The sequence below is a fragment of the Hemitrygon akajei genome, chromosome 1, assembly GCF_048418815.1.
Source record: "Hemitrygon akajei chromosome 1, sHemAka1.3, whole genome shotgun sequence".
In the NCBI taxonomy this organism is placed as follows: Eukaryota; Metazoa; Chordata; class Chondrichthyes; order Myliobatiformes; family Dasyatidae; genus Hemitrygon; species Hemitrygon akajei.
The window spans coordinates 214426460-214454454 of record NC_133124.1 but is presented as its reverse complement, the minus strand read 5'-3'; the positions used below and the strand labels follow the sequence as shown (position 1 = coordinate 214454454).

At 41.1% G+C, this 27995-nt stretch overlaps 1 protein-coding gene and 1 long non-coding RNA gene across 3 annotated transcripts in view; one reads left to right on the top strand and one right to left on the bottom strand.

The window, feature by feature from the left end:
* Window positions 1-793: 793 nt before the first annotated feature.
* Window positions 794-27995, bottom strand: part of LOC140735392 (PH and SEC7 domain-containing protein 3-like) — a 78636-nt gene continuing 51434 nt past the window's right edge. For both annotated transcript variants that reach the window (XM_073060397.1, XM_073060404.1), the window contains 7 exons: window positions 27801-27844; window positions 26634-26809; window positions 21479-21549; window positions 17589-17734; window positions 13258-13402; window positions 11563-11706; window positions 794-7204 (listed from right to left, as the gene is read on the bottom strand). In XM_073060397.1, coding sequence (XP_072916498.1) covers window positions 6959-7204; window positions 11563-11706; window positions 13258-13402; window positions 17589-17734; window positions 21479-21549; window positions 26634-26809; window positions 27801-27844 — 972 coding nt within the window. In that variant the 3' untranslated portion in view covers window positions 794-6958. The remainder of the gene's footprint in view (window positions 7205-11562; window positions 11707-13257; window positions 13403-17588; window positions 17735-21478; window positions 21550-26633; window positions 26810-27800; window positions 27845-27995) is intronic.
* LOC140735400 (uncharacterized) overlaps window positions 20593-27995 on the top strand; it is a 33305-nt gene continuing 25902 nt past the window's right edge. Inside the window, exon 1 of the long non-coding RNA XR_012100745.1 lies at window positions 20593-20708. This is a non-coding gene — a long non-coding RNA (uncharacterized lncRNA). The remainder of the gene's footprint in view (window positions 20709-27995) is intronic.

The following is a 27995-nucleotide window of genomic DNA, read 5'->3' as shown; positions in this document are numbered from 1 at the left end:
GTCATCAATCACATCATTGCAGAAAGAAGAACAGTGAGATCTTTCAAGAAGTGTTATTAGTTGGCCTATCTTTTATTTTATGTGGAGTAATTAACTTGTGCTACACATGAATTACATTTTAAAACTCAGTCACAAAACAGGATTTGATCTTTTGTTCACATGTATGTAACACACTTAACTAAATTAGCTCTGAGCCATAGATATATATGACATGCAGATTCATGGAGGCAACACTGACAATAAACAACATTTTGAGGTTGGGTACAAAATTCCTGAGTGCATTGAAAGTCTGTGAATGATTGCAGCATTCTTGCCAATCCAAGTTTCAACAAGAGAATCAAGGCCGAATTTGGCAGGATGCCACAAAATGCTGGAGGAACTCAGCAGGTCAGGCGGCATCTATGGAAAGGAATAAGAAGATGACATTTCGGGGCTGAGACCCTTCAAGAGGACCTGAGTTCTTCCAGCATTTGGTGAATGTTTCTCCAGATTTCCAGGATCTGCAGAATCTCTTGTGTTTGGATTTGACAGAAGTTAAAAGGGACCAACTTTTCCCTTTATGTTTCTGTGGAGTGTGAGGCATCCATGGACTCGCAGGTGTGTTTTACTTCAACTATGTATCGAGGTGTTCCCTCCCACCTTGTTCCAACACCGTTGCCCTCTCGATATAGAGCATTGTAATTGGAACTTTTTTAATGTGTAGATATGATGTTTGCCAAAAGGATGCATTACCCTACTGATGGCCAGAAATTAGTGTATAGAAATAATACAACAGTCTTTCATGAAAATGTGCAAATGTAGAAATCATTATTTATTTAACAGCTTTTAGCTACTAAAAAGGAATTTAAAAACCATTATTATATAGACATTTTGTTAAAGAACTCTTATTAAAATAACACTATATGGCACAAATTTTTTTGACTAAAATAGCGCACAATTATTTTCCATTCAACTGAAAAAATAGACATTTGATATTGCTGCTCTATTTTTGTCTGTATATTACACATAGTATCCCTTGACCTGAGATGCATTTATGCACAGATAAAAAGAAAGTGCTGGAAATACAGTGATTATTGAGTTAGCAATCCACATCAGTATTTTTTCTAGCAATGAGAAATCAGTTTCCAATTCCGATGAAGACTGTGAAAATAAATATTCATTTTAACAGTACATTTCTTTAAAATTTCTTTCTAACAGCACAATTCCAGCATTTTCAGATTTCCAGTTTTCCCCCTGTAATTTGCATTTGAAGTTGGCGCCTTCTGAACAGACTGAAAGGGAGAGACTGCCATCTGGTGGCTCCATCAAGCAAGAGCAACACACACAAAACGCTGGAGGAACTCAGCAGGTCAGGCAGCATCTATGGAAAAAGAGTACAGTCGACGTTTCAAGCCGAAACTGGGCAGGACACTGCTGAAGGGTTTCGGCCAAAATGTCGATGGTACTCTCATCCTGGGTGCTACCTGGCCTGTTGAGTTCCTCCAGCATTTTTTGTGTGTTGCTCGAATTTCCAGCATCTGCAGATTTTCTCTTGTCCATCAATCAAGACCATTTTGAGAACACTAGGTAATACCCTCTGCATTTTCAATTGTACATCTTTTTAAACATTTCACTAGTTTTAACCCTTTAATCTGCAGTTCTCACAGTGCCATTCTATAGCCAAACTGTACCCTTACAACACGCAAATGAATGTTATCCGAATCCCAACTACAAAACAAAACTTGGTCCGTTATTTTCACCTCTAGCTATCAGACAGCTAATGGCCCGAGACTTCAATGTTAACTTGAAAGGCCTTTGATCAAAAAGACCTCATTAATTGCATTTTAGCCAGTGAAAATAAACTGTTGGAGACCTGCAAAAACAACTGGTCAATGAAACGAAAACTGATAACCACTTGTTCACTGTTGTACCCGTCAGTAAGCCTGGCTACTGAACAGCATATGATATTATCCCATTAGGTGAAATCATTGTAATAATTTTAGGGACTGCTTGGGTTCATTTGTCAGTATTAGGTTCTGGGCATTGTTTGGATTCTAAAAGGGAAATCAGGGAAATAAAACTTAAAACTAATAATCATGGGGTAGATCAATAACCTTTAACTGTTTTATTCTCAGACAGACGAGCTAAGTGATGAGAGCTGAAACATGGTGCTTTTGTCCAATTAAATCATTGGCCTTTATTGCATGAGAATTTGAGTTCAAGAACAGAGGTATCTTTCTCCAAGAGTCCGGGTGAGGCTAAATCTTGTGTTCAAGCCTGGTTTCCCTCCCTTGAGAAATATAAACTTGCCAGATTGATTCCTTGGTGGGGAGGGGGTGGCGGTGGAAGTTGTTGCATAAGGAGAGATGAAGCAGACTGTAATAGGTCCTAAATAAGATGCACAGAACTCCAGCGGGGAATGACAGTGTAGATACGGGGAGGCTTCCTGTGGTTGGGATGTCCCATGAAATTTGTCCACACAGAGGGTAATGAATCTGTATCTTTATGTGTCACCTGTACATCAAAACATACAGTGAAATGCATTGTTTGCGGCAAATCAAGTCAGCAAGGATTGGACTGGGCAGCCTGCAAATATCGCCACGCTTCCAGTGCCAACACAGCATGCCCACAACTCACTAACCCAAACCAGAATGTCTTTGGACTGTGGGAGGAAAGCTGAGCAGCCGGAGGAAACCCACATGGTCCTGGGGAGAATGTATAAACATCTTACAGGCAGCGGTGGGAATTGAAGGGCGATCAGCGATCGTTGGCGCTGTAAGGTGAGAGGCTAACCGCCAAACTACCATACTGTGAATCTTTGGAATCCTCTACTTATTGAATACAAGAGGCTTAATTATTAGGTTCATGTAAAGCAGATTCTTACAAAGGGATTGAAGGGATATGGGGTTAATGAAGAGGGAGCACAAGAGACAGATCCAGTTTCTTATAATCCAGCAGACATGCACATTCAGTTGTAGATCACATGGTGACGATTTAGCAATCATTTGGAAAGCAGTGACTAAACCTGAGCTCTGAATAGATTGAATAGTTGGAGAACATATTGAAGATAATAGAAAATACAGGTGTGGAGAGATGCAATTTGCTCGATCTATTCTGCAATTATGTTATTTTGTTTTCTGTCTGCCTTACTCCCCGGCAGTAAAGACAGCTGAAGGGCTGCCAGGATTAAACTGTTGTTGCTCCGATCAGTAGACAGAATGCAAAGGAAGCTCAGTCCCGGCATGACCAATGCTTGTGGAAAATACCTGAACTTTCCCAGAATGGTTTATAGAGTCATAGAGAAATACAGCACAGAAACAGGCTCTTCAGCCCATCTAGTCCATGCTGAAACCATTTAAACTGCCCACTCCCATCGACCTGCACTGAGCCATAGTCCTCCAGACCCCTCTCATCCACGTACCTAGGTAAACTTCTCTTAAATGTTGAAATTGAGCTTGCATACAGCACTTGTACTGGCAGCTCATTCCACACTCTCACAACCCTCTGAGTGAAGAAGTTTCTCCTCATGTTCCCCTTAAACTCTTCACCTTTCGCCCTTAACCCATGACCTCTGGTTGTCATCCCACCCAGCCTCAGTGGAAAAAGCCTGCTTGCATTTACCCTATCTATACCCCTCATAATTTTATATACCTCTATCAAATCTCCTCTCAATCTTCTACATTCCGAGGAATAAAATCCAAACCTTTCCTTATAACTCAGGTCCTCCAGAGCTGGCAACGTCCTTGTAAATTTTCTCTTGTTTACATCTTTCCTGTAGGTAGGTGACCAAAACTGCACACAATACTCTAAATTAGACCTCATTAGCGTCTTATACAACTTCAACATAGTATCCCATTTCCTGTACGCAACACAACGTGCCAAAAACTTTCTTTTTGACCCCATTTACCAGTGATGCCACTAACAATAAATTATGGACCTGTATTCCCACATCCCTTAGTTGTACCACAATCCTCAGTGCCCTACCATTCACTGTGTAAGATGGTTGGTCCTACTGAAGTACAAACCTTTGCACTTGTCTGCATTAAATTCCATCTGCCATTTTACAGCCCATTCTCAGCTGATGCAGATTCCTCTGCCAGCCAGGATAGCTCTCCTCACTGTCCATTACATCCCACGATCTTGATGTCACCCACAAATTTGCTGATCCAGTTAACCACATTATTATCCAGATCACAGATATAAATGACAATTTTACCGATAGTTTTCGTATCATCTGATTGCAGTTCTCTCTATTCTTTTCCTGTACCACAAACACATAGAGGGTCCTTGAACAAGTGAGAACGGATAGACACACCAACATTTCAGATGATCCCCTTCACTGAATCTGTGCTAATATGTTTGTACAGGAAGCCTCCATCTGGAATGTCTGTCTGTTTAACTTCCCCTCTTTTAGGTGGTGAGCACTTTAAGTACTCCTTTGGTCTTTGCAATGTTTTTGCTAGAAATGTAAATCTGGCTCCTGTTCTCCTCTGAAATGGCATTTGGGTTTGATTTTGAGTTTGTTAAATGCTAATTCTGTGCCCAAGTATTAAAAGCTTGAGCTTTAAACCAGCTGGTTTTCCCATTTAAAGAAAACATCTGATCAAAAATAACAAAAAAGCAGATCTTAATGTCAATAGGAGAGAGTGGGCTTGTTCTGCAGAACAGATATATAACAGACGCTTACCTTATGTTAAATCTTCTTGAAGGGACTTTAAACCACAGAAATAATTATAGCTTTGAAATAAAATACCCCCAGTGCAGTGAAATCTTGAGATAATTCAAACTTGGATATTCACTTTATATTTTCATTTACCCTCGTTAAGAGTTCGTAGGCCAATGTGCGATACCAAACCCATTAATTGCTGCTGGATACTTTATAGCAACAACTGTATTATTGCAGTTCCTGAGAAATTCTGAAATACATTTCAGCACTGCTAATAGTGGACATTTCATTTTAAAAAAAGATTTAAAAAAAGAAGCTTGGCTTTATTTGTCACATGTACATCAGAAAATACAGTGAAATGCGTTGTTGGCGTCAATGGCCAACGCGGTCCAAGCATGTGCTGGGAATCAGCGCGCGAGAGTCACCGTACTTGTGGCGCCAGCATAACGTACTAACCCTAACCCGTATGTCTTTGGAATTTGGGAAGAAACTGGAGCACCTGGAGGAAATACACATGGTCATGGGGATCATGTGCAAACTCCTTACAGATGGCAGCAGGAATTGACCCCTAATTGTTGGTGCTGTAAAGAATTGTGCTAACAGCTACTCTACAGTGCCACCCCCCCCCCCCCCAATTAATAATAGGGTTTGGCTCCAGTGCAAAAGCTTCTGTGTTCCATCAAGAAAGTGAGAACTCACTGTAATTAGATTAACACCCAGACACAAAGCTATACTACAATCAGCCCACCTGAAGAGTTTAAAAGATTGATCTAATAGGTTGGGAACCTATTTTCATTTCCACTTCCATTATGAGTGAGCTAACAAGGCAGAATTACGAACAAGGTGCCTTTTTTAAAAAATAATTATCCACACAGTTTCTTTCTTCATGTACATTATTAGCTCCAAACGACAGACTAGCTTTAGACCCACTAGGGTTGTCCACTGAGTAGCCATTTGGTATATTTGATAATTATACGGTTTCTGTCTCAAGCAAGGAGAAAAGCATACAAAGTGCGCAGTGTGCAGGAATTGTTTTGATTCGATGCAGTAGTATAAAACTGGTAACGTTGAATTTGCAAACCATTTTCCATTGCTTCCCAATTTAATTTCCACTGAAGTCGCTGAGCATAAACTAGACGATTGTGCAAAGTTGAGGTATCTCTGCAGCCCTGCCTCCGATAAAATTCAAGCATCACAAAACAGAACCATACAATTAAGGAAAGCTAGACCTAAATCAAAAGCAAGCACAATACGCATTTTGTATCGGTAACCTGCAGGCATTTCTTTGTTTCTTTTCGATTCTATTAATGATACGTAAACCTAGAGAGATGTCTGAAAAGAGCAAATAATATTTTTGCTTTGGTATATTCTGACTGCAGTCCTGAGACACTTTGTACAGCAGCCATCTGATTGGCTTTTCTTAACTATTCTATGTTTTTTTAAAAATTTTTGGTTTTTCTTCCGCTTTATACATGCAAATATTGACTCTTTACCAGAGTAGAGATCACTGGCTGACAACAGTTGCTTTCATCAATGAGTGAATCACTGAAGATGGAGGGCAATACCATCAAATACCGTGGAGATTTTGCCTCAAGCCTGCAGACAGGTAGCCCTTACGGCACAGAAACAGGCCCTTTGGTTCTATTTATCTGTAATATTTATGGCTAACAGGATTCTTCACCCTGCTTTTATCTTACCTATCACAATCATGACAAAGGATGACTGTTGGCCCAGAGCCTTGCAAGGGCATAAGGGCAGAATGCTAGAGAAAAAAAAAATCCAGTGTAATTAGTGACCAGCAGTCACTGGCTGTAAACCTGCCTCGTTTATGGTTAGTCACTCCACACAGACCATGAAATAATGCCCATTGAGGGGGCTTTAGTCCGAAATGTTGACTGTTCATTCCTCTCCATAGATGCTGCCTGACCTGCTGATTTTACAGCATTTTGCGTGTGTTACTCTGGATATCTGCAGAATCTCTCGAGTACGTGAACACAAACTCTGTATCACTTTAGGCAGCGTTTCGGCCCACTAAGCCTTTGCCAAAACTGTGCAGCAGATCTTTTCAGTTAGTGAATAGGTTCCTCAGTGTGACTGAGCCAAGAGGTCACATTTTCAAAATGCAGGATGTGCTTACATAAACATTATAAAACAACTTTAAAATACAAAAATAAAATACCCCCAACTCCTGTGTTGGTCACTACCATTTTGTATAATATTTTCTTGACTTTCTTCATATATTTGGTTACCGGAGTCTGATTTCAACAGCCTCACTCAATGCGCTTTAAACAAAGTTCTGCTCTAAAATTATTTTTAAATTAATTTTCTATGCCTGCTTGGAATAATTTTCCTGTAGGTCCTCCGCTCTGACACATTTCTCTTCACCTTGACAATCGGTACCTCTTCCTGGTTGAGGGACGGGCTGGAATGTGATTTTTTAAGGTTGCTTCCTTCTTCTTCCAAGGTGCTAAACAACTGAGCATCCAGTTTGTCAAAGTCATTGGTGCGTTCTTTCAGCTTGATCTTTAGAAGTTTCACGTAGGTTTCAATCCGGCATTTCTGCAAATAGTAAATGCATTTGAAAGCTGTTCTCCAGCAGTTTGGTGAGTGAAACTTTCGAAAGAATAACGGCAAATTGTAAAACACAGAAAATGCTGGAGGAACTCACCAGGTCAGGCAGCATCTGTGGAAAGGAATAAAGAGGCGACAATTCGGACCAAGACCCTTCATCAGGACTTGGAATGCTTTCTTCCTTTCCATAGATGCTGCTGGAGGGGAGGTGTGTGTGTGTGTGTGTGTGTGTGTGTGTGTGTGTGTGTGTGTGTGTGTGTGTGTGTGTGTGTGTGTGTGTGTGTGTGTGTGTGTGTGTGTGTGTGTGTGTGTGTGTGTGTGTGTGTGTGTGTGTGTATTTATTTATTGATTGATTGATTGATTGATTGAGATATAGCATGGAGTAGGCCCTTCCTGCTTTTTGAGTCATATCGTCCAGCTATTCTCCTGATTTAACCCTAGCCTAACCCTGCCATGTAGCGTACTGAGTGTCACTCTGGATTTCCAGCATCTGCAGAACCTCTTGTGTGTATTATAGATTGCAGATAGTGCATCACACAAGAGTCTCTACGTACAGCTTTGATTCCCACACTGGAGGAAGGATTTGATAATGCTGGAGCAGGTGCAGAGATGATCTGAGGATTCAAAGTCTATCAAATGCAACCCAAACCCCCCCCCCCCCCCCACCACCACCATCCACTCTTCCCTATCCTGGTTTCCCCAATTCTCCAGTTTTTCCCCCATTCTCCATGCTAAACACAAAGCAAACAGTTGCTACCCCTTGGAAGATTAACTACTTCATGTGGTTCTGATATGAGGTCATCTGTAAAATAATTCAGATTTTATTTCTATACTGATGCTACCTGATCAGCTGAGTATTTCTAGCATCCTCGTTTACATAACTATGTTTGGCATCTGCCAATTTATTTTCCCCCAGCACATTTTTTTACCTGTCTACAATTCTCATTCATCTCCCTGAATCCTCCAGCAATGATTAAATTAACATTCATCACCCTTTCTCAAATGATTAAAGATTAGCTTTCGTTGTCACATATATATTGAAACATACAGTGAAACTTGTAGTTTGTGTCGATGACCAATGCAGTACGGGGAACGTGCTGGGCAGCTCACACTGCCAGCACCAACATAGCGCACCCATAACCTACTAACCTTAACCTGTACATCTTTGGAATGTGGGAGGAAATCAGAGCACTCAGAGGAAACCCACGCAGTTACAGGGAGAGAGTACAAACTCCTTACAGACAGTGTGGAGGCCAACTCATTGGGTGTATTAAAAGCAGAGGTTAATAGGTTCTTGATTAGTCAGAGTATCAAAGGTTATGGAGCGAAGGCAGGAGAATGAGGTTGAGAGGGAAAATAAATCAACCATGATCAAATGGCAGAGCAGAATTGATGGGCAAATGGCCTAATTTCTGCTCTTATGTCTTATGGTCTTATCTAAGATAATAACTAGGAGGAATAGAGTCATACAGCAGAGAAGTACAGCATAGAAAGAGACCCTTCAGCCCATCTAATCCATGCTGAAACCATTTAAACTGCCTACACCAGGCCCATAGCCCTCCATATCACTACTATGCATGTACCTATCCAAACCTGTCTTAACTGTTGAAATCAAGCTCACGTGCACCACTTACAATAGCAGCTCATTCTATATTCTCACGACCCTCAGAGTGAAAAAGTTTCCTCTTGTGTTCCCCTTAAACTTCCCACCCTTCACTCTTAATCTATGATCTCAGTTTGAATGGAATGAAGTTGAGGAAAGAAAATACTCCCAAACTGTGGTTGGGACTAAAGCTTCTTTCTTAAAAGTGCACCGAAGACTGAAGCTCTTAGTGCATTTAGAAAGTAGTTGATGTTCTGTAAATACAAGTTTCAGGACTGACACCTGGAGAAGTGGGTTTAGTCTTAATCCTGTACTTCCCTCTTAGAATTTTATATGATACTTCAAATTTAGACGTCTCTAATACAATAGTCCTGCCATTTCTCTAACAACAGACTTCTCTGCACCCCTTTCCTTAAATACTTTTTTGACACTCAGCTTCCATCAGTCTCTTACATTTTTCAGTCTCCATCGCTAGATTTAGCTTCACTTTCACTTCCACTTTCTCTATTAAATTGTACCTGAATGTTTTTTCCCTTCTACTTTGCTGCTGATGTTTCGGATACAAAGTTATGCCAACTGTGAACCCTAAGCTAGTTTCACTAACAAGGCCATTTCCCTGCTATCAAAAAACACCTCACAAGTCTTCATTTTAGTTACTTTCCATACTAGTGTCTCCATTTCTTTGGACTTTCCCTTCTGTCAGCATTAAACAATCAAATAGTTTTCCTGAAATCACTGTTATTATTGTGAAGAAAATTGCTACTTTAGTTAGTTAATAGCTTTCATAAGCAGTGTGATCACTCGCGTCGAGTATGTTGTCTATGAATGGGTTCTCAGGTGACTGTACAGGCCAATCTGGGATCCACATATTCTGGAGCATTATGGACAACAGTAAGTGGTGGCTGTGGTTAGCGGTTGGGTCTTTTGGTTGTTTAGTCTCTCCTTTCACAGCTCTAATAATATCAAAACCAAGCATCATTCTTGAAACCTAGAATTTGCTGATGATAAGACGGGTTCTCTTCCTGAGAATCTGCATAACTTTTCAGAATTATTGCTTCCTATTCAATTGTGTCCCACCCCACTTTATGTGTTCTAAATTTATTACTGTAATTACTTTAAAAAAGCTCATTTTCTATTTTTATATACTCTGGCCAAAATTATAAATTGACAACGTGGACTGTTTGGTGCAGTGAATGAAATACTCTCTCCTCTCAATTCACCTTCGCCCAACTCTGCTGGCACTTAATGTGCTACCTAAGTTTGTGCATCTTTATTTCAGAACATCGGCATGCCAGCATTCAAGACTGACGGATATAGCTACTGTACCCAGTGTTTCCCGTATGATCTCCACTACATCTACTCATCGTAGATTGGAGAACCATTTTAATTCCACTCTCCAACCCCATCTCCGAACCCCATGGCCTCCTCTACTGCCACAATGAGGGCAGTCTCAGGTTGGAGAAGCAACACATATTCCGGATGTCATGAACATAGATTTCTCCGGTTTCCAGTAATTAGTCCCTTTCTCCATTCCCCAATCTGGCTCCTCTCTTACCCTTTCTCTTCTCTTCACTTCCCTCTGGTCCCCCTCCTCATTCGCTTTCTCGCAATGCCCACTCTCCTCTTCTTTCAGATTCCATATTCTAAAGCCTTTTACATTTTCCACCTAGCGCCTTCCGGCTTCTCACTTTATCCTCCCCCTCCCCACCATCTTCTTATGCTGGCTTCTTCCCTCTTTCTTTCCAATCCGGAAGAAGGGTCTCAGCCAAAAATGTCGACCGTTTATTCCTCTCCATAGATTCTGCCTGACCTGCTGAGCTCCTCCAGCATTTTGTACGTGTTGCTCTAGCTTTCAGCTACAGTGCTTGCATTTAAAGGGGTCAAGTCCTGGAGCATATTAAGTTTCAAGAAAAAAAAGGAGCTTTAAATTTGGAAAATCAGTATGCAACTGCTCAGAACCTGGAACACTGGCACTAAATGTATGACCTTCCTCTGTGAGATCACACAATCCTACACAATCTGGGTTATCGCTCTAGAAGGCGTGAAGATTATGGCAGTTTTAACAAGTCACCTTCATTAGTGTAAACATATTCGGCAAATCAAAGATCTGCTATGTATACAGTATTTTTAAATCAAAGCAGCGGAGTCCGAGCTTGAGAGCAAGGTATGAGCTGAGGTTTGGTTGATTTAAGTGAAAAGGTCAGGGTGTCAGGGCTGGAGGAGAGGGACACGCTGGGGTTCAGTTTACTCATCTCTGTGCTGACCTGACGCTGAGGCCTGCAACTATCAGGCTCCGAAATCGGCTTCGTGGCTGCAGACTCACTTTTGTGATCTTCACTTCTGAAATCTATTTGTTTACCTTTATTGTTTACACCACTTGTTTTTTTCCCCTGTACATTACGTGTTGGACGGTTTTCTTTATTTAATGGGTTCTACTGGGTTTCTTTGTTTTGTGGCTGCCTGTAAGGAGACAAATCTGAAGGTTGTATCTAGTATAAATTGTTGTTGTTTCTTTCCATGCCCTGTGGCATATTGGGCGGCAACCTTGCCGTTTCTTTAGCAGTTTTGTCTGGTTTTTTTTAATGAGCCTGAGTTGCTAGCTAGTTGTTCAATCCAGCGTGGATGGAAAGCGTGCAAGGAGCCAGATGGATTTGAACCTCTCGCCTTGAAGTCCAGTGCGGATGCCACTGCACCGGTGTATAGTATACATTCTTTGATAATAAATGTACTTTGAACTTTGTACCTCGTATTCAAAATACTCCTGCTTCAACTTGTACTCCTCAAACTCCTTTGCTTTGCTCTTCTTGTCAGGAACATTCAGTTGATGATCATCAAGATCGTCTAAAATCGACTGCAACATGGAATCATGGGATTCAAGCTGTGCCTCCTGAAACAAAGCATGAAGTTTATTGTAGAGATGTTGAGAGACTGGAGCATCAGGTTAATTGAAGCCCACTAGCAGGTGTCTTATTTAGAAGGTAGCCTTCTGTCCAATCATGCTCCCCTGCTATTTGTAGCCAATCTAAAATACGCATCCTTATTCAACTCAGTGACTGTAAGTCCCTTTGGTTATTACAAGATTATTGTCACATGTACCAAGAAACAGTTTGCAGGCCATCTAGACAGATCATACCATACATAAGTACATTGAGGCAGTACAAAAGGACAAATAAACAAAATGCAGAAGATACAGTAGCAGGCACAGAGGAAGTGCAGTGCAGTTTGACTTGCCTTTACCTCTCTGTCTTAGAAATTAGCCTTTCTATATCTTCAAAGGAGCAATGCCTCAAAAAGGCAACATCTATCACTAAGAGCCCCCATCATCCAGGACGTGCCCTCTTCTCATTGCTACCATCAGGAAGGAGGTACAGGAACCTGAAGGCACACACTCAATGATTCAGGAACAGCTTCTTCCCCTCTGCCATCCGATTTCTGAATGGACATTGTACTCATGAACACTACCTCACTACTTTTTTATTTCTTTATTCCTTTTTTTGCACTACTTATTTAATTGAACTATTTATTTAATTAAACAAATTTCATGACATAGGCTGGTGATATGATTACACAGAACAGTACAGCACAATAACAGGCCCCTCAACCCACGATATCTGTGCTAACAATGATGCCAATTTCAACTGATGTCATTTGCCTGTGCCTGGTCTGTATCCCTCCCTCCCCTGCCCATTTAAAATCCTCTTAATCATTGCTGTTGTACCTGATAACACAGACTATTTAGTCATAATCATAGAGCATTACAGAACAGAATCAGGCCCTTTGGCCCATCTAGTCCATGCCAAACTGTTACTCTGCCTTGTCTCATCAACCTGCACTTATACCACAGACATCCAACCTCTCCCGGAAGTTCCGGGAGTCTCCCACATATTGATAGTGGCTCCCTGACACTCGCAAATTATATACAATACCCCGGAAATCGATGTTTTTGAGAGCAAGCGAGCGGGGGGAGGAGAGAAGAGAGAGAGAAAGAGGGGGGGAGGGAGGGAGAGAGAGGGAGGGAGAGGGAGAGAGGGGGAGGGAGAGAGAGGGAGAGGGAGAGGGAGAGGGAGAGGGAGAGGGAGAGGGAGAGGGAGAGGGAGAGGGAGAGGGAGAGGGAGAGGGAGAGGGAGAGGGAGAGGGAGAGGGAGAGAGAGAGAGAGAGAGAGAGAGAGAGAGAGAGAGAATGAGAATATATCCTGATTGGTCTCTCTTTGAGCTAAGTACACTTATCACCTTGCCCAAGGGTGACCTGCAGGCTAGCAGAGGGAAAGAGCGCTGTACACCTCCTTTGGTAGAGACATATCTCCACCTCACCACCAGCTTTTACAAGATCTCAGAGAACTATTAGGCTTTTGATATTTTGTTATTTTCTTAGGAAAGAAATACTTTGGTAGTAATAATATTCTAACACTAAATTATATCAATGCACATAGGACTGTACCTCTGACTGTTTAGAGGCAGTGGCTGGATAAATTGGACGACTGAACTTCCTCTTTGATCCAATAGCTGCTGGGAATGGCGGTGAGGAAAACATAGCGGCCACGAGATTGATGCGGGTTATCCAGGAATACATCTGTTCGGCACTTCTATTGGGGATGACAGAAAGGCAGTGTCATTATTGAAGTACTTTGAGTAATTGAAATATAATCACTTTCAAGGTAAATTTCAGGCCTGAAGGAAACTGTAAAACTGGTGGTATGACTTACTCAGAAGGTCCACAATTTGCTGCAAGCATATTTTGAAATATTGTGCTTATGCATTATGATAGAGTTCATAATGAACAACACCCTGGCTTGTGTTTTCCAGAGATGGGAAACGCTCGTTGATATCATCTCTGGAAATCAATACTCATAGTTTCCATAATTCTTCTCTTACCAGGCACTAACTCCTGCTGTAAACTCTGGGTGATGGAATTACTAATTTTATAGAAAGCATTCAGGATCATCTCCTAAAATGTGTTTGAATCAACCAGTGAAGTTTTTATTTCAGATATTTTGTAATAAAATGTGATTAATGAATAATTTCACAGTAAATGCTCACAGTAAGATAGAATTTTACCTTGAACTTAAGAGTTAACACACCCATGCCTAAAACTACACTTTAACATTTATAGTTGTGAAAAGCCAAGTTTCATAGTTATGAGGATAGATAGCTAAGGTTAATTGGAAAATAAAATCAATAGTTTTGGTGGTTTATAAACAGTGATAAATATTTAAAGAAATACTCATTAATTCTTAGTGATTATTAATTTCACTGAGAAATAAAACTGCTTCTGAAAACTGATTCATCATGACTAACCGAGGAATTTACTAGTTTGAATGAACAGAACAGTACATCAAATGAAGAGGCCTTTCGGCCCACAATATCTATGTTGTCCTTGACGCTAATTTAAGTCAATCCTTTGGGTCTACACATACCCAAATGACAATTAAATGCTTCGATCATACCTGATTCCACCACTTCCATTGGCAGTATGTTCCAGACACCCATCACTCCTTATATGAAATACTTCAGTGCAAATATCCTTAAACTTTTCCCCTCTCACCTTAAATCCATGGCCTTCTGTATCTGACATTTCCACCCAGGGAAAAGACTCTTACTCTCTACCCAATCTATGCTTCCCATAATTTTAAACATTTATAACCCCTCCTTCTCCTATACTCTAGAGAAAGCAATCCAAGTTTGTCTAACCTCTCCTTATAGCTAATACTCTCTAATCCATGAACATCCTGGTGTGCCTCTCTTAAACCTTCCACATCCCTCCTACAATTTATTTATTGAGATAGTTTCGAACTGCGCTGCCCAGCAATGCTAGCCTAATCACAGGACAATCTACTATGACCAATTAATCTGCCAACCAGTACATCTTTGGAGTGTGGGAGGAAAACCACACAGGCACGGGGAGAACATACAAACTCCTTCCGGGCAGCAGCAGGAATTGAACCCGGGTCGCTGGTAACCATAAACCTGAGCTACACACAATACAGGCAGTCCCCGGGTTATGTACGAGTTCCGTTCCTGAGTCCGTCTTTAAGTCGGGTTTGTACGTAAGTCGGAACAAGTACATCTGGTATTATTTAGCATCAGTTAGTCAAATGTTTGTCTTAGTATATAGTATATATTTTACCTTTCTATGCATATAAAACACTTAAGAAACGTATGTATTCCAATAATTAAACCACTGCATTGCTTAGTAATAATTGTAGCTTTCATCGGGGCAGGGCCTTTCACATGCTCCATTATTCTCACTTTATCCTTTAAAATTGTTCCGATCATTGACCGACTGTAGCCTAACGCTTTTCCAATGACCGATGGCATTTCACCTCTTTCCAAACGCTTTATTATTTCCACTTTATTTTCAATCACGATCGCTTCCCATCAATGGAACAGAAACACTGCGGGCGGTGGGTCCCGAGCTCCGCTGGGTCCTAATGACCACGGCACTGAATTCCCTGGTTCCTAAACTCCACCGCACTGAGACAGGCTAAATGGGACAAGTGGGGGCTGTGCTGGATTTGGGTATTTGATCCTACAAAAATATTCCACGTGGGAATTTAAAATGGAGGTGGCAGTGTTTTTTTTTACGAGGTCGAGTTTCAAGCTTGACATCAACCCGGCACGGATGGTACGGGAGTCACGGGAGCGGTCTGTCACTGGATCGAACTCGAGCCCGACGCTCTCACTGCGCCACCAGCCGACCGGAACGGGGGGGGGGGGGGGGCGAGGTCAGAGTGAATCTTACTAAGAAGAATTTAAGCCAAATACAAAGTTAAACACTCAACACAGTGTCAATGGCAATGACTTAAAATGGCGGACGGCGTTCTCCTTCCTCGGTTCGAAAGTACGAGTTGTCCGTAAGTCAGACGTTCATAACTCGGGGACTACCTGTACTACAAAAGTTTTACCTAGATGCAACATATTTTGCCAACTTATATACTTAATATCCTGACAAATAAAGGCAACTGTACAGTACGCTATATCCATTTGTGTTGCCAGTTCCGGGGAACTATGGATTTTACCCCATGAATCCTGTGTACATCAATGCTCCTAAGGATCTAGCAATTTACTGTATTCTTTCAGTTTGCATTTGACTTACAAAAGTGCAACACCACGTATTTGTCCAGAAGATGCTTATAATGTTTTATTTTTTTTAAAATTAGAGATACAGCACAGTAAAAGGCTGTTCTGGCCCAATGCGTCTGTGCTGCCCAGTTACACCCATGTAACCGATTAACCTACCAACTGGTTGGAATGTGGGTGGAAACCTAATTACAGTACATCTTATGTAGGGCACTGTACTGCTACAAATTTCACGACACATGCCGGTGATAATAAACCTGATTCTGACAATCTGGGAGTAGATGAAGGGAACGTGGAGAGAATAGGTTACAGGACAAAATAAGTTGTGGAACAGTGTCACTCGATGGGTCAAAATGATCTCCTTCTTGGTCATAAGGATTCATAAAAGGGGGGGGGGTACGGCAGCATAGTAACTAGTGTAACGCTTTACAGTGCCAGAGAGTTGTTCAATTCCCGCCACTGTTTATAAGGAGTTTGTACGTTCTCCCTGTGACTCTGTGGGTTTCCTCCAGATGCTCCAATTTACTCCCACTTTGTTTTAGAGATACAGTACGGTAACTGAGCCCGTACCACCCATGCGACCAATTAACAAACTAACCTGTATGTAATGCTACCACTGGGTTCAGGAGCTGTTATTACCCTTTAGCCATCAGGCTCTTGAATCAGAGGGGATAACTTCACTCACCCCATCATTGAACTGTTCCCACAACTTATGGACCCACTTTCAAAGATTCTTCATCTCATATTCTCAACATTTATTGCTTGCTTATTTACTTAGTTATTTATCTATATATCTATCATTTTATCTATCTTTTGTATTTGCACAGTTTATTGTCTTTTGCACATCTATCCATCTGTTGGGTGCAATCATTGACTTAATTTATTGTGTATGTCCACAAGAAAATGAATCTCAGGGTTGTATCTTTTAAATTTATTTTTATTGCGATACAGCGTGGAATAGCCCCTTCTGGCCCTTCGAGTTGTGTCACTCAGCAATCCCTCAATTTAATCATCGCCTAATCACAGGATAATTTTCAATGACCAATTAACCAGTAAGTCCTTGGACTGTGGGAGGAAACCAGAGCACCTGGAGGAAACCCACGTTGTCACAGGGAAAATGTACAAACAGGCAGTGGCGGGAATTGAACCCGGGTCGCCTGTACTGTAAAGCGTTGTGCTAACCATTATGCTACCGTGCCACCCAACATAACGTACGTGTAAATACATATATATACTTTGATAATAAATTTACTTTGAACTTTGAACCACTTTAAAGGGTTAGTAAAGATTAGTTAATTGTGGGTATGCTATGTTGGTGCTGGAAGTGTGAATATGTTGCCCCCCAGCACATATTCAGACCGTGTTGGCCGTTGAGGAAAACAACACATTTCACTGTATACATTTCATCATATACGCTGGGAAAGCATTAGATTCTTTTTCATTTCACTGTATGTTTCGATATTTTGATGTAATATGTAACAAATAAAGCTAATATTTAAGCATAGAAACCAAAATTATTCAACTATTAAGCTGCACATTTGAACTCACTTTGGATATTTAGACTTATCGGAGTTTATTTCCACAATAATTAGTAATAACTAAGAGGACATTAGGGTGCTCTGGGAGAGCAGTGTCGAAGGTACTGGGACTCACTCAGCATTTTTGTCACAGCAAAACTTATATGATACTTACTGAGCCTGGAACAGGAAGATTCGCCAGTCAGCTGTCTGCAGACGGAAAACATGAGGGCGCTTGTTATATTCAGCAGCTTTGATCGCCAGTGAGTGGTGAATGCTGATCGCCTCCTCTGATGACTGCTTATCAGGCCTGTACTCATCCTGGCAAGAGGAATGTAATAATGCATTTCATGATGTTACTAGAACTGAGAGTAGATGAGAACACCTTGACAGCAGAACCAAGATAGATGCAACTTTAGATTCTATCAACTCACACTTAATGACAAAGAAGTATTGCAATGTGAGTGTGATGGAGTTTTAAGGATTAGCTTTTAAACCCAGAATCTCCTTTACTGGTTTAATTTCACAGCTTTTCTAGAGTTAGCTGGCATTCCTCAACATACTTTCAGAGTGGTCAGATCCTACCTGATCCCTGTTTGCCCCACCGGATCAGTGAGATTTATTGTTACTCTAGAGCAGGGATTCACAACTAGGGGCCCAAAAAGGGTTGGGAACCCCTGTTAGCACATGCAGATTGCTGGAGGAACTCAGTAGATCAGGCAACATCTATGGAGAGGAGCAAAGAGTCGAAGTTTCAGACTGAGAAGGATCTGCCCTATGTGAAGTACATAGCCTTCAGTACTGGAACATTCTGTTAGCTCCACATAGTGTCCTTGAGAAAGCTACAGTAATAAACTGTAACTTAGGAGCTTTTTAATAAGTTTGAAACCCAGGAATGGAAAGGTTGATAGATTGGTGTATACAGACTACTTTATCACAGGCAAAGCCCACCCCACCATTGAACACATTTAAATGGAGTACTGCCACAAGAAAGCAGCATCCATCATTAAGGACCCCCACCATCCAGGCCATGCTCTCTTCTCACTGCTACTATTGGGTAGGAGGTGCAGAAGCCATAGGTCTCACAGAACCAGGTTTAAGAACAGTTATTACCCTACAACCATCAGATTCCTGAACCAATAACTTCAGTCACCCCTACTCTGACTGATTCTATGACCTAGACTCACTTTCAAGGACATTTTATAACTCATGCTTCCAGTAATACCTCTATTTGCACAGTTTATCTTCTTTTGCATATTGGTTGTTTGTCAGTCTTTGTCTATTCATCTATAGATTTGTTTTGTAAAATTCTATGGTATTTCTTTTTTACTTTAAATGCTTGCAAGAAAATGAATCCCAAGGTAGTAAGTGGTAACATATACGTACTTTGATAATAAGTTTACTTTGAACTTTATTATTATCCCATTGACCATGCCTTTAAATTTGTGTTTCAGTATTTTAGAATTATTTAGTGCTTAAATTCCCTTATAAAAAGGAGGTATATTAAAACTGTTGGAGAAAATATGGTTCAAAACAGTACTATTTTGTTTTACTATTTTGCAATGTTCACAGTAAATTAGTTTAAGTGGACTACAAATTTGTGTTAGTAACATGGGAAAGACATGTATAAGATCTATAGTATGTATCTCCTGACTGTCTTCTGGTTCAGTTTAAAAGATCCACACATATTACTACTGATTCAGCTTCATTTCTGAAATATGATATTAAAATATATTGAACTTACTGTTAAGTTAAAAATAATGATGGAAGGGTAGAGGTCTGTCAGCACCTCTCAATGATCCAACACTGTGTGAAGTTTAGTACAATCAAAATTAATGTCAAAGTAAATAATTATCAATATATGTATATGTGATCAAATACTACCTTGAGATTCATTTTCTTGCAGGCACTCACAGTAAAATAAAGAAATAAAAAACAAAGACTGACAAACAAGCAAGTGCAAAAGAAAACAAATTGTGCAAATCAAAAATAAATAATACTAAGAACATGAGTTGTCGAGTCCTCGACAGTGAGTCTGTAGGTTGTGAAATCAGTTCAGAATGAGGTGAGTGAAGTTATCCACGCTGGTTCTGAAGGTTGACGGTTGTAGGGTAATAATTGTTCCTGAACCTAGTGGTGTGGGACCTAAAACACTTGTACCCCCTGCCCGATGGTAGTAGCGTGACGAGGGCGTGAGCTGGGTGGCTGAGGTTCTTGATGAGGGATGTTGCTTTCTTGTGGCAGTGCTCCATGAGAATGTGCTCAGTGGTGGGGAGGACTTTGCTCGTGATGGACTGAGCTACATTGACACTTTCTGTAGGCTTTTCCATTCCTGGGCTTCAAATTTGTTGAAAAGCTTCTGAGTTCCAATATATTCCTAAATTTTTCTTCACTCTTTATCTGTAGCTCAATGAAAGGACACTAGGTGGTGCTAACAGAATGCTCCAGTACTGAAGGCTCCTTATTTCACATAGGGCAGCAAAAACAGGAAATGTCCAACTTTGACCACTAGAGATGAACACGTTCAGTTTGATCGGGCTCATGACTGGCCACATATTTCAATGTTCTCATTCCCTACGTCCATTAAAGGTCTTAGAATTGCTAAAATGGCACCCATTGGCTTAAAAGCAGATGCAAACCTACCCCTGCCACATTGTAGCATCACACAAAATGCTGGAGGAACACGGTGGATCAGTCTATAGAGGAAAATGAACAGTTGATGTTTTGGGTTGAGACCATCAGCATCTGTAGCCTTTCTGAGTCTGCCAAGTTGAAATTAGGCCTCAGTTAAAATCTGATCAAAGCCCCATTGACATAATAGTGTATGTCAGGGAATGATTAATATCCTTGTAGATTCGTAGAAAGAAAAGCTTGCATAGAGGGACAGTGTTCCCATTTTGTTGTTTTTACCATGACTTTAAAGACACAGGGGTAAAATTAGGCCATTTGGCCAATCAATTCTGCTCTGTCATTTGACCCGAGGCTGGTTTCTCTTCCCGTAGGAGGTTTGTAAATCAGAACTGGCCAGGTCACCTCAGAAGTGATCTGGTACTAAATCTGAAAACTTGGATGTGCTTGGTATAATTCATATCTAACAATTTGGAAATGTTAACAACTTGCAACTGAATTCTGTGTTTCATGTTTTTTCAACAGAATAAAAGAGACTTCTCTTTTCCAAACCATCACATTTTGAATGCAGTTTTACTCCTCCTTTTGGAATTTGTTTACCATGAGAATGTGGTGAGAGAAGATGAAGAATTCCATAGATGAAACTCTGAGAAGAAATGAGTTATGAGTAAGTGGTGAATTGAACTTAGACTCAGCGGCAACTTTATTAGATGCCTCCTATACGTAATAAAGTGGCCACTGGGTGCATGTTTATGGTATTTTGGTACTGTAGCCAATCCACTTCATTACTTGATGTGTTATGTATTCAGAGATGCTCTTCTGCACACCACTGATGGTTATTTGAGATATTATCCCCATTCTGTCAGCTTGAACCTGTTTGGCCATTCTCCTCTGACCTCTCTTATTAACAAAGCACAGAACTGCTGCTCACTGGATTTTTTTGTTTTGTTTTTTGCACCATTCTCTGTAAACACTAAAGGCTGTTTTCCTTGAAATTCCCAGCAGATCAGTGGTTTCTGAGACACTCAACAATCATTTCACAATCAAAGTCATTTAGATCACACTTCTTCCCCATTCTCATGCCTGGTCTGAACAACAACTGAGCCTCTTGACCATGTCTGCATGCTTTTGTGCATTGAGTTGCTGCCACATGATTGGCTGATTAGATATTTACATTAAGGGCCAGGTGTACAGGTCTCTGAGTGTGTGTACCGATGAAGAGTCTTGGCTCGAAATTTCAACTGTTTATTCATTTCTATAGACGCTGCCAGACCTGCTGAGTTCCTCCAGCATTTTGTATGTGTTGCTCTGGATTTCCAGCATCTGTGGGACATCTTGAGTTTATGAATTGAACTTAGAATATTAATAACAGAAATATCAATGCCACAGGCTGAAAAGCAGTTTGAGAGCTGTTCAAGGCCAGATTCGAGAGATTACCTTCAGCAGGTAGATGATTGTTCCCTTTAGTACAGCATAAAAGGTTTTCCAGCTTCTCTTTCCCCAGGGTGCTGTGGATCACAGGAAAGCAAGAATTAGAAATAGGCTGCATCACTGAGGCCAAATTTACTGAAATAGAGAACATGAAATTGAGGCCTTCATCGATCGTGAGTTTGAGTTTAGGAGCCAAGAGGTAATGTTGCAGCTGTATAGGACCCTGGTCAGACCCCACTTGGAGTACTGTGCTCAGTTCTGGTCGCCTCACTACAGGAAGGATGTGGAAACCATAGAAAGGATGCAGAGGAGATTTATAAGGATGTTGCCTTGATTGGGCGGGCATGCTTTATGAGAATAGGTTGAGTGAACTTGGCCTTTCCTCCTTGGAGCAAAGGAGGATGAGAGGTGACCTGATAGAGGTGTACAAGATGATGAGAGGCATTGATCATGTGGATAGTCAGAGGCTTTTTCCCAGGGATGAAATGACTAGCACAAGAGGGCACAGTTTTAAGGTGCTTGGAAGTAGGTACAGAGGAGATGCCAGGGGTACGTTTTTTACTCAGAGAGTGGTGAGTGCATGGAATGGGCTGCCGGTGACGGTGGTGATGGCGGATTCAACAGGGTCTTTTAAGAGACTCCTGGATAGGTACATGAAGCTTAGAAAAACAGAGGGCTGTGGGTAACCCTAGGTAATTTCTAAGGTAAGGACATGTTCGGCACAGCTTTGTGAGCCGAAGGGCCTGTATTGTGCTGTAGGCTTTCTATGTTCTATGTTTCTATGTTAAAACTGTGCTTCTCTTTAGCTGTCTGTTGTGTTTGGTATTGTCCTGCCGAGTACTGTGGGCATGCTATGTCAGCACTGGAGTGTGTGACAACCTCCAGCATGTCCTTAGGTTGTGTTAGTTGTTGACGCAAATGATGTACGTTTATATTTCACTGTATGTTTTTACATACATACGATAAATAATGAACATGAAATCTGAATCTGAATCTGGAATCAGAGCTCACACAGTTTTATATAGATCCTGTGGTTTCACAATTCTTTCACAAATGAGAGCTGAGGCTTAGTGTTGAGCACAGAGATATCCTCCCTCTGCTACCTCGGCTATGGTGGCATGAATGAAAGAATTCAGTTGGCCTCTGAGGAAGGGTGATTGAAAGCTTGAGGACATTGTGATGTCCTGAGGATGGGTGAGGCAGAAGTGGGAGTGACAGGAGAAAACCACAAGAGGTGTGATTTGGGGAGATGCAGTCTGGAAGTTAATGGATAAAGGATTAGCTTTATTTGTCACATGTGCATTGAAACACAGTGAAATGTCGTTGGTGTGCTTGGTTGCCAGCAAATGCCTGCCGCACTTCTGGCGCCAACATAGCATGCCCAGAACTCACTGACCCATATCTGGAACGTGGGAGGAATCCCACGTGGCCACACAGAGAACATTACAGACAATGGCAGAGATTAAATTGACCCCTGATGGGTGATCACGGGTGCTGCAGTACCATTACGCCAACCACTACTCCATAGTGCCATCTCATGAGATGGACATCTCAGATTCTCCTGCACAGGCACATGTAAGGTGAAGATCCTTGGAAGTAACATTGATGTACAGAGCATTCACCCAACCAGTCATAATCTGCTTGACTTTGATAGGTCTTATGCTGCTTGTGGATCTCACCTGCAAGGAAGAATTCTGTAGATGACATTTTGTTTGATGACATTTTGTTTGATGCCACTATACCTGCCCAATGACCCTTACATGTTCTCACATTATTGTACATGGAGATCCCCAAGCAAATTTTCAGATGAACCAATGCAGTGAAAAATGCTATTTTTTTGGATAAGATCAGGCACGTTTTATGCAAATATGCAATATGTATTAGATATCCCAAGTCACCGATGATTGCCCGGGGTTTCCTATGTCCGATAGGATTGCCCTGGATTCTGGAGGCATTTACTATGCTGGACACTGTTACAAGTAATCCAAGTGATAAGAACAAGGTGGATTGCAGGATAACTGAGGTCCCTTCATTGCTGCAGCCTTCCTCTGCCTTCACGGCCGTTGTGATGTGTCATCATCTGCCACCAGCTCCATCGCTGAGGTCTTGGTTATATCAGTCTCTGTCTAGAACCTCCCCCTTGATCTTGCTGCCATTACTGACCATAAGTGCCAGATGGCTAAACTCCAGATGGCGTTGCTCTTGGGATATCAGGAACTCAAAAGCCTCTCCACCTAGAAGGTGATGCTGCAGTTCCTATTTCTGAATGGCATGTCTTCTCATTGACTGATAGATCACAACGTAACCCTTTTCTATAAGTGTTGAGCTACCCCAGAAATGACAGCGTTGTATGACAGATTTCAACTCATTGTTTATCATGGCGATTGAAGTTGAAACAATTGGAGAATAATGGAACACTAAAGGATGTTGGCAAAGATCTGTGAAGTAGATGTATCATAAGACCATAAGACATAGGATTAGAATTAAGCCATTCAGCCCGTCAAGTCAGCTCTGCCATTCTAGCATAGCTGATCCTAGTTCCCCTCAACCCCATACACCTTCCTTCTCACCATATTCTTTGGTGCCCTGACCAATCAGGAAACTATCAACTTCTGCATTAAATATACCCATGGACTTGGCCTTCACTTCAGTCTGTGGCAGAGCATTCCACAGATTCACCACTTCCTGGTTAACAAAATTCCTCCTTACATCTGTTCTAAAAGGCCACCCCTTAATTTTAAGGCTGTGCCATCTAGTTCTGGATAGCCTTACCATAAGAAATACCCTCTCCACAGCCACCTTATTTAGCCCTTTCAACATTTAGTAGGTTTCAATGAGATCCACCTGCATTCTTCTAAATTCTAGTAAATATAGACCCAAAGCTCGCAAATACTCCTCATATGCTAACCCCTTCATTCCCAGAATCATCCTTATGAACCTCCTCTGGACTTTCTCCAATGACAACAGATCTTTTCTGAGATATGGGGCCCAAAACTGTTGACAATACTCCAAGTGTAGCCTGACCAGTGTCTTATAAAACCTCAGCATCATCTATTTGCTTTTATATTCTATTCCCCTTGAAATAAATGGCAACGTTGCATTTGCCTTCTTTACCACAGACTCAACCTGTAAATTAACCTTCTGGGAGTCTTGCATGAAGACTCCTAAGTCCCTTTGCATCACTGATGTTTGAATCTTCTCCCCACTTAGATAATATTCTGCACTATTGTTCCTTTTACCAAAATGCATTATCATACATTTCCCAAAGCTGCTTTCTATCTGCTACTTTATTGCCCATTCTTCCAATTTGTCTAAGTCCCGCTGCAATCGCATTGATTCCTCAGCACTACCTACCCCTCCACCTACCTTTGTATCATCCACAAACTTTGCCACAAAGCCATCAATTCCATTATCTGAATCATTGACAATGTGAAGAGTAGTGGTCCCAATACTGACCCCTAGTCAAATGGGAAGATGGAGCAAATTTAAAGGGCTGAGAGATTTCTGTGCTTCTATTTAATGAAATCATCTGAATTTAAAAGTTAAAGTCATAAGTTAGTGGCATAATTTGATTACTTTTACAGATTCCACTCCTTTCTTTTAATTCCTACAAGTAATTCTAAATGTATATCAATTAAAGTACATTTAACACTTTCTCCAGATCATCATCTTATAAATAGAGTCATAGAGCACACAGACAGGCCCTTTGGCCCATCTAGTCCACACCAAACTGCTATTCTGCCTGGTGCATCAACCCACACCCGGACCATAGCGCTTCATACTCCTCCCCATCCTCACACTCCCCATCCTCATCCATCCATCTGAACTTCTCTTAAATATTGAAATCGAACTCGCATGCACCACTTCCACTTTCAACTCGTCCCACACTCTCACCACCTTCTGAGTGAAGAAGTTCCCCCTCATGTCCTCCTTAAACATTTTGGCTTGCACCCTTAAAAGTTTTACAACCTCTCTCATACAGTGCTGCGTCACATTCGTCTCTAAGTTCGTGCAAGGAATTATTTTCTGACTGCACTCTCCCTGAGCAGAACAAGCTATCACTGTGCATACAACCACCGGTGAACCCACATCCTTCCGCTGTAACTTGTAAGCCATTGCTATGTGCTCGTTGCCTTGGCAGCAGCTTTGAGGCCTCGGAGGTGAATTTGTTTGGCCATCTGCAGTGACAGTTTTCAAATTGGGAGAAGCAGCTTTCAAATTGTTGCTGATAACAAATGTTTCTGCAGAAGACCTGGGGAAGATAATTATATAGGAATAGAGGTGGCATTCTTGCATGAGGTAAATCTATCATGTGATGTTTAAATTTCTATCGTAATTTGATCCAACCCAATAGTACATTATACCTCACCTATACTATGTAAACTACACTGTACTTTGGTGCTATTTATAGCAACATGTTTATAACTGTTACCTCTCTGCCTCTTGTCCCATTTTGGTCTTTGAAAGCAGCTTACCCATAAGGCATAGGAGTTGAATTAGGCCATTTAGCCTTTTGAGTATGCGCTGCCATTCCATCACGGGTGATTTATTAACCCTCTCAACTCCATTCTCCTGCCTTCACCCCGTAACATTTGATGCCCTTACTAATCAAGAACCTATCAATCCCTAATTTAAATATACCCAATGACTTAGACTCCACAACTACCTATGACAATGAGTTCCAAAGATTCAGCACCCCCTAGCTGAATTATTTATTATTTAACCCAACTCAATAGTATGTTATACCTCATCTACACTAAGACAAATTCACTGTACCTTGGTGCTAACTATAGCAAAATTATTGTTCTTACTCTCTGACCCTTGTCTCATTTTGGTTTCTGACAGCTGCGTACAATTTCCTCCATTATGTAGAATGTTTGTGCAAATTAATCCCCTTTCTTAACCTCCACCAAGCTTGAGATCTCTGTTGTTTCCATCTCCTTTTCTCACAGCCATGAAGTGTTACACATTGACTGAGGTGGTGGGTTCAATTCTAACCTTCGGACATGAGCAGAACATATGGACTATCACTTCAGTGCACTATAGTTACAACATTAACTCAAGGTCCTTCCTTACTTCTCCCTCGCTGTTTCTCTTTCTATAGTAGTGGACAGTGCTGGGATTCTTCCAAATAGAACAGTGATAGGGAAAAATCACTAACTTTTTTTGCCATCAGTGTCCGCGTGGAACTTGCGGCTGAGAAATCCTTGCTTGTAGGTTGGAGCTTTGTGATCTTGTGGGACTTCCAGGAAGGGGCTGCTTTTGTCTGCCGCACCTGTTATACTGATAGTATCTTCTGACATTGGCATGATGGATTTCTGCAGCTCTTCTTCATCTCTTGAACAATTAATGAAAAAGAAGATGGATTTTAATCTGATCTGGTTCTGTATGGTGAATATTTTAATAATAGCTAATGCAATCTGTTACTTCTTGATCCATCAGGATCATCATAATCAATTGCTCTGAGAATATATTACAGGACATCCCCAGATTAAGAATGCCAGATTATAGACACCCCTACATTAAATTCAAAAGTTTGATTTACCATTCATTACTATGTACAGCACCATTAGTTCCCCCCTCTCCACTTTTAGAAATTGTTCTTTCTTATCAATCTTATGTGCTTTGGTGCCATTCTTTACCATACTGTGAGGTACAGTTACCATATTGAGTGATTCTTATGTATTTTCCAATTTAAGGACAAAGTCTACTTATGGACGTGCAAAAATGGAAGTAATTTGTTACCGCATTCAATCATGCATTAATTAAATGCATAATTACAGTATTTGCTGGATTGTACTAATCCGCCTGTCCCTATCTAGATTGGTTCTGTATAAACCTGATATCCTCTCCTAATCTCCTTATGGCTTTCACTGGATTAAGGCTTGAACACCTTTTATATCAACTTGATTTCTCTTATGAGATTCGCTGTAGGCTAAAGACTCATGCCTGAGTTCTGCATAAATCTGATGTCTGGCACCATCTACACCTGACGTTCCTTACTGAGCTGAGTGGAGATCTGACGTTCCAATCTGGGCTCTACAGGTACATGGACCTGATACCCATCACTACGTTCTCTATGAAACTGAGGTTCCTTGCTAGCTCCTGTATGGATCACTTCTGTAGTGATCTGATGTCTTTTGCCAGTGGAGTGACTGTCCACTGTGATCATCTTCATCAGTGGCTGTATAAACCTAATTTCTTTCAACAGTTTCTGTATAGACATGATGTCCCTCTTTTGACTTTCTCCATGTATCCAATTGGACAAGATAACTTGCTTTATGAAATAAATAGCTCCAGTTTCTGGGGCTTTTTGTTAGGTACTTACACAGCCCATTCGAGCTTCTTGCTTTTTATTGAATGGTACAGACCCTGGAAACCAGAAACAGGAGATTATTTGGAAGTTCAGCAGAGACAGCCAGTGAGCAAGCAGTTTACAACACAGGAGACTAGTTGCTGGAATCTGGAGCAAGCAGCAAACTGCTGGAGGAACTCAGCAGGTCAGGAAGAAAAAAGTAATCTA